Raw genomic sequence first — 16,088 nt, forward strand, 5'->3', positions numbered from 1 at the left:
TTGTTAGCAATAAATACCGCAGATAAAAAAACGACAACGTTATACTTTGCAGCATCATACCGAACCACGCTTCTAACTTGTCCGGCTCAAAGTTTTTCGACCTTAAATTGAACGTAACTCAAGAACAACTCAATCTTCATCAAATTTTCACATACACAACTTCGGATACACTAATAAAGCAGTGAAATTTATCCGGTGAAATTTTCAGTGAAATTTATCCGGTAGTTTTGGAAATTTTCGAACCACAAAATGTTATACACAGACCTATAAATATATAAGGAAACCACAATTTAAGTGAATGGTATTTTCTTACTCCTCATATTTCAAAAAGTTAAGGAAAAATTCATTTTCACCCCTCAATCTCACCGTGCGAGCAAAAGTAATACTGAAGTTTTCTTCGAAAAGTCGCTAAAAACAGAGATTATAAAATAAAAAAACTGATAACTGTAGATTGTTGATGATTCACGGCTTACACACACAACTTAATTTAAAATATTTATCATTTTATTTAAATGTAATATTTTTTCGTTTAATTCAATGATTCTAGTTAAAGCGCGCGCACATACTGTATTTAATTCGGCGAGTGTGGTGGTGATACTAGCGGCGACGTTCGGCACTAACTAAACTAATGTAATTTCACAACTAACATAGAACAAATTTCGCTTGTACGGTCGGCAGACTGGTGTCGCCGCGAGGCTTAACCCACCAGGTACTGAGTTAACCGGGCGATCGAGTTCGAGACCCAGCCAGACCTAGTTACTTTTTTACACTTTAAATATTATTTATTTGTTTAATTCTGCCGATCACCAGTGACGTCACAACATAGCAGTACTTCAGATCAACCCACCGGGTTGGTCTAGTGGTGAACGCGTCTTCCCAAATCAGCTGGTTTGGAAGTCGAGAGTTCCAGCGTTCAAGTCCTAGTAAAGCCGGTTATTTTTACACGGATTTGAATACTAAATCGTGGATACCGGTATTCTTTGGTGGTTGGGTTTCAATTACTCACACATCTCAAGAATGGTCGAACTGAGAATGTACAAGACTACACTTCATTTACACTCATACATATCATCCTCATTCATCCTCTGAAGTATTATCTGAACGGTAGTTACCGGAGGCTAAACAGGAAAAGAAAGAAAAAAAGTACTTCAGATCATGTTTTGGGGTGAGGTGCGATTTTGCAAAAATGTTTTTTTCATATTGTTATTTTTTAATTATTAACAAATGTGCCAAGAAAAATATTGCCTTAATTAGGCGAAATCTCGAGATACTGAGGGTGACCTTGCTCTACAGTCTCACCCCCTCGACCTCAGTAACCGACCAAGTTTGGTCAAAATTGGTCCAGTAGTTCTGGATATAAGGTGATTTAGAGGCCAACACTGAACACGCGCGCACACACACACACACACACGCGCGCGCGCGCGCGCGCACGAACTCACGTACATGTACATACAAAAGACAAAACGTACATACAAAAAGTTCAAAATGTTCAATAAAAAGATTTTGGTCCCAGTTGACTCCTCTAACCAAACGCAGTTTTTATCATCAAAATTATACTGCATCTAGAACATAATTGCTAAAAAAAAAAAAATTCAACACCTATTTGAACATCTTACTCGAGAGATACTTCATACATTTTATATAACAGCCACGATTTGAAAAACAGATAAATTATGGGAAATGTAAAAAATTCAAAAAATCATTTAATTCTTAACACGAGTTCCATGGATCTTTTTTAAAAAAAGTTTCCATTTGTCTACATTAATGCTATTTACAGTTGGGTTTTCATACTTAAAATTTAAAGTTTAAAAAATTAATATTTTAAATACGGGTCCTGTTCAGTGTTCTTGTTTTTTTGCGGGGCTAAAATTTTTTTTATTGGAATAATCATATATACGTCAATAAGTTGGCCCGATTTGGTGCAATTTTATTCAACAAGGTTAAAAAATAATATTGGTATATCGAAAATTATTTGTGCCAAATTTCAGTTTTTGAGATACGAGGCAAAAACAATTGTTAGAAATAAGGTTGATTATTTCCCCACCCCTAAATCTGATAGTCTTGATGAAGTACTTTCATCGTACAAAGATCAATAAAACCACTGTACAAAAATCAAAGATTAAAAACTGCAAAAACTTGACCGTCTTTTATAATTTTGTCTTATTTAATTTCATCGATGTACCACGTAAAGAAAAAAAGGTTTTTAGCTGTTTTTAAGAATTTATGTTGAGCCAATCCAGAGGGGTATTCATCAACATCCTCGGGTTCTTTTATTTATTTTAAAATAATTAATTTTAGTTTATTTTCAATAATGCATTCTTTTTATTACAGTATCTTAATGTTTAACTTTGTAAAAATGTGTAAAAAATCCTTCTTTCTTAATTAAAATTTCAAACTTTATTTTTCAATGAATTTGCATCGGCGTGATCATCAGTTGTTCTAAACATCAGTAAATCCATTTAGAGAAATTTATTTGAAATAAGACCACACTGATTAGCATTATCAGTGTTAATTTACTCCAAACATAAAATAGTGTGCGTTTTTCGACCACAAACTTTTTGTCTTTTACCTAAAAGTTCTAGAAATTACTAAAAATACAGTTCTGAGATCTATTTTTTTTTTTTTTTTTTTTTTAATTTTTCAATGTTTCAGAAACCAATGTTTATACGAACTTTCTTCTTTATTTTCACCAATAGAACATGTTCTGAAAGTTTGTTACATTCTTCGTGACTCATAATTTGTCAAGAGACTTTAGTATTAAAAAAAATAAAAAGTAAAAAATGCAGCTACACCGAAGAGAAATTTTTAGTCAGTAAAGCAAAGATAAGACAGAAGAAAAAAAAACAGTAAGAGAAGACCTAAGATATGGAAAAATACAGGAGAGAATTGGAGACGGCAGACCAAGATGATTTGACACATTATAGAGAATGTGACAAGGAAGTAACTAAACAAATATTAAATTTAACTATAATATGAAGAATAAAAAAAAAAAGAAGGAGATTGTTAAATTGTACAAAAATTACTAGAAAAAGTGAAAAAAAGTTGAAAATGTCAAAGATAAATGACAGAAAAATTCAATGGAAGTCCATGATCTGCAACTCACCAAAAAATAAATGGATAAAGGGAAATAATGATGATGAACATGGTATTCAAAAGAGGTAAGAGCAAATGCTCATTTTTTAAATATAAACTGAATTTAAAGCTATAATATACAATTCTATAAAGCTTCAGAAATAATGGTGACACAACTTAGTAAAAATAATAAATAAATAAAATCAGAAGCATAAAATAAATACTTTAAAGGCATTACTTAAATATATATTTTAGACTACATTAAACAATTCAGATCATCTAATATCATTTGCCTTAACCTTAACCTTATGGCTATAAGCAACCTGAAATAAGGCTCATCACTCGAGAAGAAAATGCCACAGCCATGTTAATATAGCAATGGATGTAAAATATAGCAATGGATGTAATGCCACAATTATTATATATCTTTAATTTAAGTATGTTGATAATTTTAGTAAATAAACAAACAACTAAATAAAATATTTTACTTAGATCATTACATAATTACTTTAGAGATCACATCAGAAACGGGTAAATCTGTTACTTTAATCATATCAAAAGGAACAGCTTCAATATTTGCCAGGAAAGATCATGAGAAATCATGGGGAAAATCCTTCTAAATCTAAAGCATCATAAAACACAAAATGAAAAACAAAAAAGCAAACGTAAACTCCACTAATACATAAAGGCAATTGATAGAATAAAAATGATACAACTAAATGAAGATATGTATATGGATTGTGTGCCATAATCTTATGGTTGTATGTGGCCTGACACAAGCCATGTCATGCAAGCAAAGGGTTGAATATAATAGATAATACTTCATACATAATAGTGCCAAGCCCTCTGAATTTCAGAAGATACTTTGTTCACCACAGGAACTGATTGTATAATTAACACACCATTGCTCTCAAATGAGACAACTCCGACTAATGCCACTTAATCCCATATTGCTTTAAATCCGTCACAGCCTTAAGAAAGATTGGAATAGATAATGTAAAGTAACAAATAAGTGAATCCCACTGTGCGTAACAACGCATTATTTATGCAGTTTCCACACAGTAAATGGAAAGATAATTTTAAGGTAATAAATAAATAAACAGAATAAAATAAGTGCAAGTAATTAAGAACTTATTGAATGTGAATTTAGCAATTAATGTTTGATTAATATTAAAATTAATTTAAAAAAAACTGAACATATGTTTTAATAAAAAAAAAAATTAATTGCTAATTTATTCCCAAAAATATTCTTTTATCACTTCAATGCAGCATAATCATGATGTAACAGGAATCAAAGAAGAAAAAGGTAAATGTTTACAGCTAGAACTAAAAAAAACCAATCTCTTTCTGAACTCCACATCCACATCCTTAATAACAGTACGTTAAAAAATTAAAAATCAGCCCAATAGTTTTGTCACTAAAGTGGCATATGGAACACCTATTCTTGGAATTCTTGAATCCAGATATGGATTTACATTGTTCTAAATTTGGTTATTCTGTATATTAATGTACTCACAAGGATGAAACCAATGTATCTAAGTGAATACATATGATTAAAAAAAACATTATTTCACTAATTAACATCACACATGTACCTTTTAAAACGACTGAAAGAACATATAGCTAAATGAAGATAATTAATCCATTTAACTGGGAAACTCCATCAGTTAGGTTTTAAAGTCAATCACCTATCATCAGTACTGAAGGATGGGTAGGACCATATGTCATTTCCTATCCCACCATTTTTATAAAAAAGATTAAGAAATTAGTTAATACTCAACTTAACTAATCAAGTCAACATATTTCATAATTCTTACATCTGCTTATCAGAAATTAATCTCAGATATTGTTCTAAAATAAAAATTGATAGTTACACTCAAAAATGTTTTTTACTTTTCTACACAACAATCACATCATAAAATAATTACGGCTAACTATTTAACTAAAGGAAAGCATATCACATTAAGAGAAAATTCAATATTCCTAATAACATGATAATAATTTTGTAATATAATTCCTGGAGGAGAGAGATATATTGTTCCCTCAAAACCAAAAAACTATCAATTTTAAAAGTTCCTATATGGTTAGTAAGGAACTAATCTAGTCTAAAGTCACAAAATTTCTAAGCAGTAAACAGAATCAGGAATAATTGGAAAAAATAGATAATTAGAAGACAGATTACGAAACAGCAGAAAAAATCACTTAAAAAATTAATATTATAAACACTTCAAAGAATATGTCTGACTCAAAATTTCTTAGAAAACATGTTTTCTAAGAAATTTTGAGTCAATAATGCATAGTCATTATTGTCATAATTATGAGTCATAATGCATTTTATTTTAATTTAACATTTAATTTATTTGCTTTTTTTATTTAATCCATTAAGTGTAATTATTTAACTAGGATGGAAGCTGCAAATTACTATTCAATGATTTTTTTCTGTTGTAGAGATGAACATCTGTCACAAAAAAATATTTTTACCTACAGTTGCTAATAAGACACTCAAGAACTGGTTTAGACTTCCTTAGGTAAAGTAGAATTCCTTGAAATGCAGGAGTTTTGAACTGAATTATAAAACCCATTTAAAGGTATGAGATAAGATTTTAAAATAATATTGAGATGTTGTACATTGTGAGTACTTATCAATGTAATCTATATTAATTAAAATGTAGATTTTAAAATATCACAACAAGTTGTTTGTGTGTGTGTGTGTGTGCGCGCGCGCGCACACACACACACACACACACACACACACACATTCACATATACAAAGTAGATTCTTTTTTGTAATGTGTAATGCAAGCCAACAAAAATTAAATTGCTGCTTGCATGTTATTTATTTGTTAAGAACTATTTTATAATAAATGGAAAAGAAGAAACAACTTGTGATAAGAAAAGGACTCTGGGTAAGAGAACTGTAGCGTCAACATATTATTATTATTATATATTTTAGTAATGCACGAGAAAGTTAATTTCATATAACATAAATGATTAATTAAAGTAACTGTAATTTAAATATGTATAATACAGTAAAACTATGAGATATTTGTTAAGAATATTTTTCTTACCACAAATTGTTTCTTTTATTTTACAATCATTATGTAAAATTACTCATATAAGAGCAAATAATTGAAAAAACATTCATGCCCCTGACATCAACAAAAAAATTATCAAGTACATTGCACCAAATTGGCAGAAGATTACACAAGACAGTATTAGTTGGAAATGTGCTGAAGAAGTAATCATCCTGCACTGGATTGACAACAGATGAAATGATGATGATATATACACATATACAAAGAACATTAAGAAAGTTTTGCAATATGAGCAAAAGATCATCAAAGGTAATGGCGATTGCAGGTTATGTTTGAACAGGTCCCAACCTGCACTGTAGCTGCTCTAGTCACTGTCTCACTGTCATTTACTTTTAGCCATGTTGGTGAAAAGAGGTAGTGATGTAGTCACGGTAAACTGAATTCTGCGTAATTTTGTGCTACAATTGTGCATATGGGTTATTGTGTTTAAAGGAAATGATTCCTGTACTTAGAGAAGATTGTCCTCATTGTACAACAATACTTAGGTGGTACTGAGGGGTAGAAAGATATAATTTTGCCTTTCAGGATATTCCAAGGTTAGGTCAACTGTCACTGTATGTGACAGAGCAAAATATTGCTACAGTACGAAAAATGCTTGAGACAGATAGTGTGTGACCTGCCATCAAGTAGAGGTTTTCTTGGGCCTTAATGTTCCAGTACTTCATGATATTCTGCGTGATCACCTTCAAGTTAGAAAGCTTTGTACGCTTAGGGAGCTGCATAACTTGACCAACGATCAAATGATATATTGTGCTTCATGGTGTCATGAAATGCTGAAAACATTTGAAAATGGGAAATCTCCCTATCTTAACAGTATTGAGGTGACAAAACTTGGATGCATATTAAGATGTCCTGACCAAAGCTAAGAACAAAATATGGCTGTTCAATGATGAGGAAACCCTCTTGGCTATTGAAAATCTGATCAGTAAAGAAAAGAATGGTGGCCGTATTTGTTTAGTGTAAGAGGAGTTTTAGAGCGAGTTGTCTTGGAAACTCAGAAGGCAGTTACAAGGAAGTGGTACTGAGGAATGCCTGCCTGAAGTTGTCTAAACTCTCAAGAAGCAGTACTCACCTCAAGGATAAACACATGGCTTCTTCACAACGATAATGCTCCAGGATACCACTCCAAGATTTCTCAGAGTATTTGGTCAACACTGGAATAAAACTGTTACAGCACTCTCCCTACAGTCTGATCTTATTCCATGTGACTTCATGCTGTTCCTCCAGGTAAAGAACAGACTAAAAAGGAGACATTTTACAAGCAATGATAACCTCCTAAGAGCTTGAGACAATGAGTGTGCCCAGATCTCTGACAACACATGGCAGGGTTTCTTTGAAAACTGGTTTTGAAATTTGGAGCAGTGTATGTATGGCAGAAATTATTTTGAATAAAGGGCAAAAATTATTTTATAAAAATTATTTTATACAAAGGGCACTTTCCTAGTGCCCTTTTCTAGTGGCACTTTCCTAGTGCCCTTTGTATATTCAAAACTTGAATTTTAAATTGAACTTGACTAAAAGAGCATTAATGCTTTTTTCTAAATTTTTATCACATATATCATTTAATGCATATTTAGTAACACCTGCTTAATAGAAAGACTTTTTACCAATGAAAATGACTGAAAATACATTAACACAAATTTATGCATATCACAATATAAGTGAATTTTTATTTAAGCTACTGCTCATAAACTGTTTACACCAGCAACAGAAAAAAAGTTGTCACCTTAATTTATCTAACAAAACTATGGTTATAGAAAATTTTTGGATTGATTAAGAAAAATATTTTTAATTTAAAGTCTAGATAAACATTAAAATTAAATTAGCAATCGTAATAACCGTTCTCAACATTACGGTTTCTTCAATGTTGATTATTTTGGAAACAATGAAAAACTATTAATGCTGTAAAAAAAAATAATTAAATAAAATAATAATTGAAAATTTGATTTTTACGAGTACATGTAAGATAATTTTTTATTGTATTATAATTGTAAATAACTTAATAACAATGTCATAACAGCCTGCAGTTTAAGAAAATGCAACCACTCTACAGCTTTTTTTAAGCTTCTTAGCTTTAAGCATTTATCACTTCACAAGAGTTTATAATTTCTTGAATTGACAGTACTTTGTTTATTCTTCAGTTTGTGTTGAAAATTCTGTCGAGATGATTCTCTACTTTCCTCTCTAAATATTGGTGTCACTGTCAATTTAGTTGCAGTTATCCAACTCATCAATCAACATTTACTCTGATAAATACAAGAACAGGCTGACATATTTAAACAAATACTTAATAAACTATTGTAATTAAAGAAACAGTGATCCTGTAGTATAGCTTACATTACTATAAATTAACAAAAGAAGTAGAATTCCATTATTTATTAGATAAAAAAAATGTATTCCTTTACCCAATATTTCTATTAAACATTTATTCTTATTACTGTATTGTATTGTTTAAATTTAAAAAAATTATTCAACAACAAAATTACACAAACAGATTTTCATTTAATTTCGCTATATAAATAAATGCAAAAATGGGAATATATATTACTTGTATGGAATTACAATAAATAGAAAACACAGAGTTGTTAAACAAAAATAACAATGTTGGCTACCAAACTAACGGCTTCTGGAAAAATCTTGAAAATCTTGTCAAATTTGCATTTTGATGTTTACCCCCTACTTACATAAGATTATGTATAGTTAAAAAATTACATTATTTCAAATATTATGTAGTTGTGTGATGTGATAGCATTATACAGAAATATCTATTATTATAACTTACAGTTATTGTCTTTAAAATGTTATTATTCATTCATTTATTTATTAAAATTATTCAGTAATTAATTTTCTACTTTCTCTTTTTGCTTTTTCCTTATATTTTTCTTTTTTTTAATTTTCACAAAAGCAAATAAAACTTACAGGAAAAAAGAATACAGTAAACAAAATAATTAAATTCATTTTAAGGTATATGATATAATATGAATGTAATAAAATGAATTCCCTTTGATTTTTTGTCCAGAGACATGACTGATTTTTAGAAACATTGAGAATTAAGAAATAAACAGTATGCAAATAAACAAACAAAATTCCAAACCTCTAACTTCTGCTGGCAACTACACCATTTGACACAAAAATGTGTTTAAATGTTACCAAAACAATGTACTTTCTGTGTGGAAAACAACTGTAACAAGCTAACATATTATTGAGTACTCTAGTAATAAATAAATCAAATACACATTCAGACACAGTACTACAAATTCCTAAATATTACACATGTATATATTTGCTATTATTTCTGTCCATGACTTAAGGTAAAAATTTAAATAAAACTTAACGAATCAGACCAAAATGTTGAATAAATATAGTTTGCAAAAAGTGATATCAGTAGTCATTTTTGTGGTTAACTCCAATCATTAATGCAGCTACTCTCATCATTCCTACAGACATCTAATGTTACTGTCCACATTTATTTGTTTTTTAAATTAGGATGATACAATGTTGTCAAAAAGTGTCAGATTTTAATTATGCCTGCTCATTTAATATATTGTTACTTAACATGAAAATAAAAAAGGACAGCTTAACCCAACATTATAATATACAAACACACATAACAACATACTAAATAAACGTACAGAAGTTAAATCCAATACATTTTTTGAATGAATTGTGAATATACATCTTTCTAACTTCAAAAAAAGCTGTAACCAAGCTACATGAAAAAAAACAGCACCTGTTGCTTAAGATTTCTGCAAAAATGACTGAATACATTATATTCGGTTTGGTCTATTGTTAAAACCTAACAATTTTATAACAAATATAAATTGAGCTTCTTAACAAAAATAAGCTTCTTATTTTTGTTAAGAAGCTCATTCCATCTAAAACTGCAATTTATATTTACAGTCAAATAAGAATAATGACATCAGCATGAAAAATATTTGCAATTCTATAAATTAAAAATCACAGTTAATTTTCCAACTGGAATAATAAACTGAAACAAACAAATATAACAAAATGGAATAATAACAAACATTCTTCTGGATCTTTTCAAGACTATGATCCAATCTTTTTCCCTAAATAATATTGTAGGTTCGGAAGAATACTTCCAGTAGTTTAAAAAGTAAATCATGATCTTTTTAGACGTTAAAATGAGATAAAGAACATTAAAAACTTAGCTCATTTAAAAATACTATCATATGAAAATGGGAATTAAAAACTGTAATAACTGAAATGGTTACTGGGGATTTTTCATCATAATGATCATAAAATTCAAATATATACATCAACATAAAAAAATTAATCTGTTGATAGTTGTAGTAAACATCAACAATGCCAATGCTTAGTTGTCGTGCAATTACTTATTCCCGCTTGGATTATGGAACTGTGTTGCGCGAGTAATATTTTAAGTTGAAGATAAGCACTGCACGCAAAAACGTTAGCAATGTTATCATTAATAAAAACCGCTTAACTTTTAATTGCAAATAATGAAATTCAACATACGTCGCGACATCTGTTATCAAGAAGTGAAACTCTAAAATCATTGAACAAAACTTGTTTCGCTGAAGAACTTTATTTATAACTCTATTTTCACACAACTGTTGCCAGGCACTTAAACCACGTTCATCTAATTAACATACTTTAACCATAAAATAAGAGTTACCTTTTTCGTAGCTCGTGTTACAAAGTAAACATGTGTAGCCATCGTCAATATCGTCTGCTTGGGTTCCACGACCATCTTCTTCCTCACGAAAATAGGCAGAATATCCTTCTCCAGATACTCGGTATGCCATTATATTCTCTAAAAGATAAATAAACCAATAAATTTCGTTTTGAACATAGTTAAAGTATTTCATTCATATTTAAAACACAGAATTACACGGATTTACACCGTACAAACACCAGCAACAGCTCCCATTGCTTACTATTTGGCAGGGATACCAATAGAGTAGAAATTAAAGAAACCAGTGTACGAGAATTGAAAATCAATAGCTACTCTTTACTACATTGGTCTTGACAATTAACCAGTATTTCCAACATATACGGGATAGAATCGAAAAATCTTGGGCGGTTCAGCGTACATTACTTGTTTACATTCTTTAAAAATGTTCGACCAGTTTGAGTATTAACATTAAAGCGTTGGTACCTTGAAATATTATTAGTGATCAGCTGCTAAAATTGTCCTTGATCCACTTAAAAATACCGGTAATACTTTTAAATCAGAAAATGTAGCGGTGCGAACTAGATGGATAACAAAAAAATTTTTTAAATTAAAATTTACTTTCTGATGTAGTCAGTGCACTGATTAAAAATTATTTGTTTTTATTACAGATCCAATTTCTATTTATAATACATTTTAAGTTTAAAAATCATAATAGAAGAATATATACATGGAAAAGCCAGGTGATACTGCAAGGTATCAGATAGATTATATCATGGTTAGGCAAAGATTTAGAGATCAACTCGTCGACTGCAAAGCTTACCCTGGAGCAGATATTGATAGCGACCACAATTTAGTGATGAAATGTAGATTGGGGTTTAAAAACCTGAAGAAAAGGTGTCAGATGAATCGGTGGAATTTAGAGAAACTTGACAAAGAGAAGGTAAAGAAGACTTTTGAGGAGGACATCGCAAGAAGTCTGAGTAAAAAAGATAAGGTAGAAAATGTAGAAGAAGAATGGGAGAATGTTAAAAAGGAAATTCTTAAATCAGCAGATGCAAACGTAGGCAGAACAAAGAGAGCTGGTAGAAAACCTTGGATTTCAGAGGATTAATTGCAGCTCATGGATGAACGTAGAAAATATAAGAATGTTACTGATGAAGAAAGTAAAAGGAACTATCAAAAATTAAGAAATACTATAAACAGGAAGTGCAAATTAGAGAAGAAGAGTGGATTTCAGAAGTGGAAAGAAAAATTATCATTGGTAAAATAGACGGAGCATACAGGAAAGTTAAGGAGAATTTTATGGTACATAAATTATAACACATAATAATGTGTTAACTAAAGATGGTACACTGATTTATAATACAAAAGAAAAGGTCGATAGGTGGGTGGAATATACTGAAGAGTTATTCGGAGGAAATGAATTAGAAACTGGTGTTGTAGAGGAAGAAGAGGAAGTTGAAGAGGAGGAAAAAGGAGATACAATATTGAGATTTGAATTTAAGAGAGCATTAAAATATTTAAATGGCAGAAAGGCTCCTGGGATAGATGGGAATTAACTGCAGAATTACTGCGTAGTCCAGGTGTGGAAGTGATAGATTATACAAACTGGTTTGTAATATTTACAAAAAATTTGAAGTTCCGACAGACTTCAAAAAAGAGTGTTACTGGTATGATACCAAAGACAGCAGAAGCATATAAATGTGAAGAATACAGAACAATTAGCTTAACTACTCATGCATCAAAAATCTTAACCAGAATTCTGTACAAAAGAATTGAGAGGAGAGTGGAAGAAGTGTTAGGAGAAGACCAATTTGGTTTCGGGAAAAGTATAGGGACAAGGGAAGCAATTTTAGCACTCAGATTAATAGTAGAAGGAATATTAAAGAAAAACAAACCAACATACTTTGCATTTATAGACCTAGAAAAGGCATTCGATAACATAGACTGAAATAAAATGTTCAGCATTATTAAAGAAATTAAGGTTCAAATACAGAGATAGAAGAACAATTGCTAACATTTACAGGAACCAAACAGCAACTGTAATAATTGAAGAACATAAGAAAGAAGCTGTAGTAAAATAGGGAGTTCGACAAGGATGTTCCCTATCACCATTACCTTTTAATTGTTACTTAGAACTAATAGTTAATGATGTTAAAGAACAATTTATCTCCAGAGTAACAGTACAAGGTGAAAAGATAAAGATGGTACGATTTGCTGATGATATAGTAATTCTAGCTGAGAGTAAAAAACATTTAGAAGGAACAATGAATGGTATGAATGAAGTCCTATGCAAGAACTACTTCATGAAAATAAACAAGAACAAAATGAAAGTAATGAAATGTTATAGAAATAATGAAGATGGACCACTGAATCTAATAATAGGAAGAGAAAAGATTATGGAGGTAGAAGAATTTTGTTATTTGGGAAGTTGAATTACTAAAGATAGACGAAGCAGGAGCAATATAAAATGCCAAATAGCACAGGCAAAATGAGCCTTCAGTCAGAAATATAATTTGGTTACATCAAAAATTAATTTAAACGTCAGGAAAACATATTTGAAAGTATATGTTTGGAACGTAGCTTTATATGGAAGTGAAACTTGGATGATCAGAGTACCTTAGAAGAAAAGATTAGAAGCTTATGAAAGTATAGGAGAATGTTAAAAATCAGATGGTTGGATAAAGTGACAAATGAAGAAGTGTTGTGGCAAATTGATGAAGAGAGAAGCATTTAGAAAAATATAGTTAAAAGAATAGGTAGACTTACAGGCCACATATTAAGGCATCCTGGAATAGTTGCTTTAATATTTGAGGGACAGGTAGAAGGAAAAAATTGTGCAGGCAGGCAACATTTGGAATTTGTAAAGCAAATTGTTAGGGATGTAGGATGTATGGGGTATACTAAAATGAAACAACCAGCACTAGATAGGGAATCTTGGAGAGCGCATCAAACCAGTCAAATGACTGAAGACTAAAAAAAAAGAAGCATTTTACTAGCATTATTTGGTAATAAAACACTTCCTTGAAATTTCTTTTTGAAAACTTGCAACTACCACAGGAGTTTTCAATAATATTTTTTTTTCTAGGAGTTTCACAATAATCTTTGATATAACTTGTGAATACTGAAGAATATTTTTCAAACTAAGGTAAATAACACATGGTAATAACAGGCACAAGAGATGATTAACAACTATGAATAAATTATGCTAAAAACCTCCAGCCACCATGATATTGACGAGTCTATAAGACTACTTTTACCCTAATTTAAGTTCTCTATAATATCAAATAGGAGACATTATTTGTTCCTTCCCTCCCACCAACAAAATACATCCCAGATTTGGTCTTCATCTAGTTGTGTTCAACTACAGCTCATGATAAAAATATGGTATAAGTATTCAATTTTACAATATTAAATTTTACATACCATAATTCATTGCTGCATAATTCAAAATAATTAAATATTATTAATCTTTTTTAGTATCCAGAAAATCCATTTCTATATAAAGAAATAAACATGAATTGTCTGTCATTAGTATATTTGATATCACATGAAAGTTATCTTAAATCGTACCTGTTTGTGGTTCTTTATTACCCACACACAACTTTTTTTTTTGCAGGTGCAATAGACTCTCGTCCATATTGAAGAATTAGTCATAAAAACAATTTCTGACAGCAGTTTTCACCTCATCAACATTCCTTAGTTGCAAATAGGAGATTTTTTCTTTGATTATTCCTCAGAGAGAATTGTCAAAGGCTGTTAAGTTTAGATTTCCAGATACCACTGAATTTTAGAGCTCCTCAATCCATCGCCCTACAAAACGCCCCTTACTGACTGAGCATAATGAGCTGAAGTTCCATCTTGCTGTAAAATTGCAGATTGTAATCAGTTGAAACCAAGGAATAAAATAATTTTCAAGCATGTTAAAAAACTAAATGCTGTCAATATTTCCTTCAAAAAAGCATGGTCCTACAGGTATCACTGTCCACATCATTACATGTGGTGGGTGGGTGATTTGTGATTTCCTCATAAAAGTGGGGATTTTCTTTATACCAAGAATATATGTTCCAAGATCTGTTACTCAGATAAATAGCACATTCATAGTAGAATAAAACTGGTTTCCACGACTAAACTTTAGGAAAATGTTTTAAAAGAGTTTTGCAACAAGTTTCCATTAAAGCCATATCCCAGTCAGAAAGTGTATGAATACAAGCAGGCCTAAAGGGTTTAAATTAAAGATTTTTATTTATCATTTTTTGAAGTGCTGAGTGGGAAATATTTAGCTCTGAAAATCTTTTCCTAGTTGACCTAAGAGGAGATCATAAATAGGTTTCATAACAATTCAGAGATATTCAATAATTAAGGATTGACAAAAACAAGAAACACCTGGAAAAAGGAGCTTTTATTAAAACTTGTTAAATTATCATATCACTGCCACAATAGGGGTTGCAAAATTAGTCCACAACTTTCAACGTAAACAATAACAAAATCATTTTATGAGAAAAAAAATCATTTCTTATAAACATTTTGCTTACATTTATAAGTACACATGTAAAGAAAATAAATTAATGAGATGATTGCATTTGTTTTTCATTTAAAAACCTCTCTGTAGGTGGATGTGTTAGAAACACACAAAAGCAAATTGTTTATCGATAAAAGAAAATTCCTATGTTTAGTTTTTAGTGCAACCATAGACAAAAAAACCCTTTTCACAGAGGTAAGATGTGGCAGAAGGGATTAATATTTTCGATGCACCTGTGACTAAATTTCCATATTCACTTTGATGAGCAAGCTGAGACATATCTAAATCTTCTGATGTGAATTGTAGTTGTAGCATTTTATCGGCAGACATTTTGATAATCTGGTTGTAAATCTCAACTGGTAACTTAGCAGCTGGAAAAACATTTTCACTAAATGAATTCAGTACCCATCTCTTCACAAAATCATTTTCATCTTCTGGGAAATACTCTACCAACTGAATTTTTAGTTCATGCAAATGCATCTTCATATTATCCAAACTGTGGTGAGTAATAGTGTCTTCTTCTTCAACTAAATTTTTCTCGGTGTAATTGGAAGTGAGTGGAAACATATAAACATTTTTACTTTGAAGGCAAATAATCCAGATATAAAGCTTCTTAATGAAAGCATGAACTTTATCTGTCATTAATAAAAAGTTCTTGTGTTAATCACGTCCTTATAAATTCACATTCAAGTCATTTAAATATGAAAACACATCAGCTACGTAAGCCAACAGCAACATGCAC

At 30.6% G+C, this 16,088-nt stretch overlaps 1 protein-coding gene across 1 annotated transcript in view; it reads right to left on the reverse strand.

The window, feature by feature from the left end:
- Positions 1–11,086, reverse strand: part of Cen (cerebellar degeneration-related protein 2-like) — a 593,469-nt gene extending 582,383 nt beyond the window's left edge. Inside the window, exon 1 of the mRNA XM_075364140.1 lies at positions 10,825–11,086. Within this exon, the coding sequence (XP_075220255.1) occupies positions 10,825–11,017 (193 nt within the window). The 5' untranslated portion in view covers positions 11,018–11,086. The remainder of the gene's footprint in view (positions 1–10,824) is intronic.
- Between the last annotated feature and the right edge of the window lie 5,002 nt (positions 11,087–16,088).

Source organism: Lycorma delicatula, chromosome 4, assembly GCF_047948215.1.
Source record: "Lycorma delicatula isolate Av1 chromosome 4, ASM4794821v1, whole genome shotgun sequence".
NCBI classification, from domain to species: domain Eukaryota; kingdom Metazoa; phylum Arthropoda; class Insecta; order Hemiptera; family Fulgoridae; genus Lycorma; species Lycorma delicatula.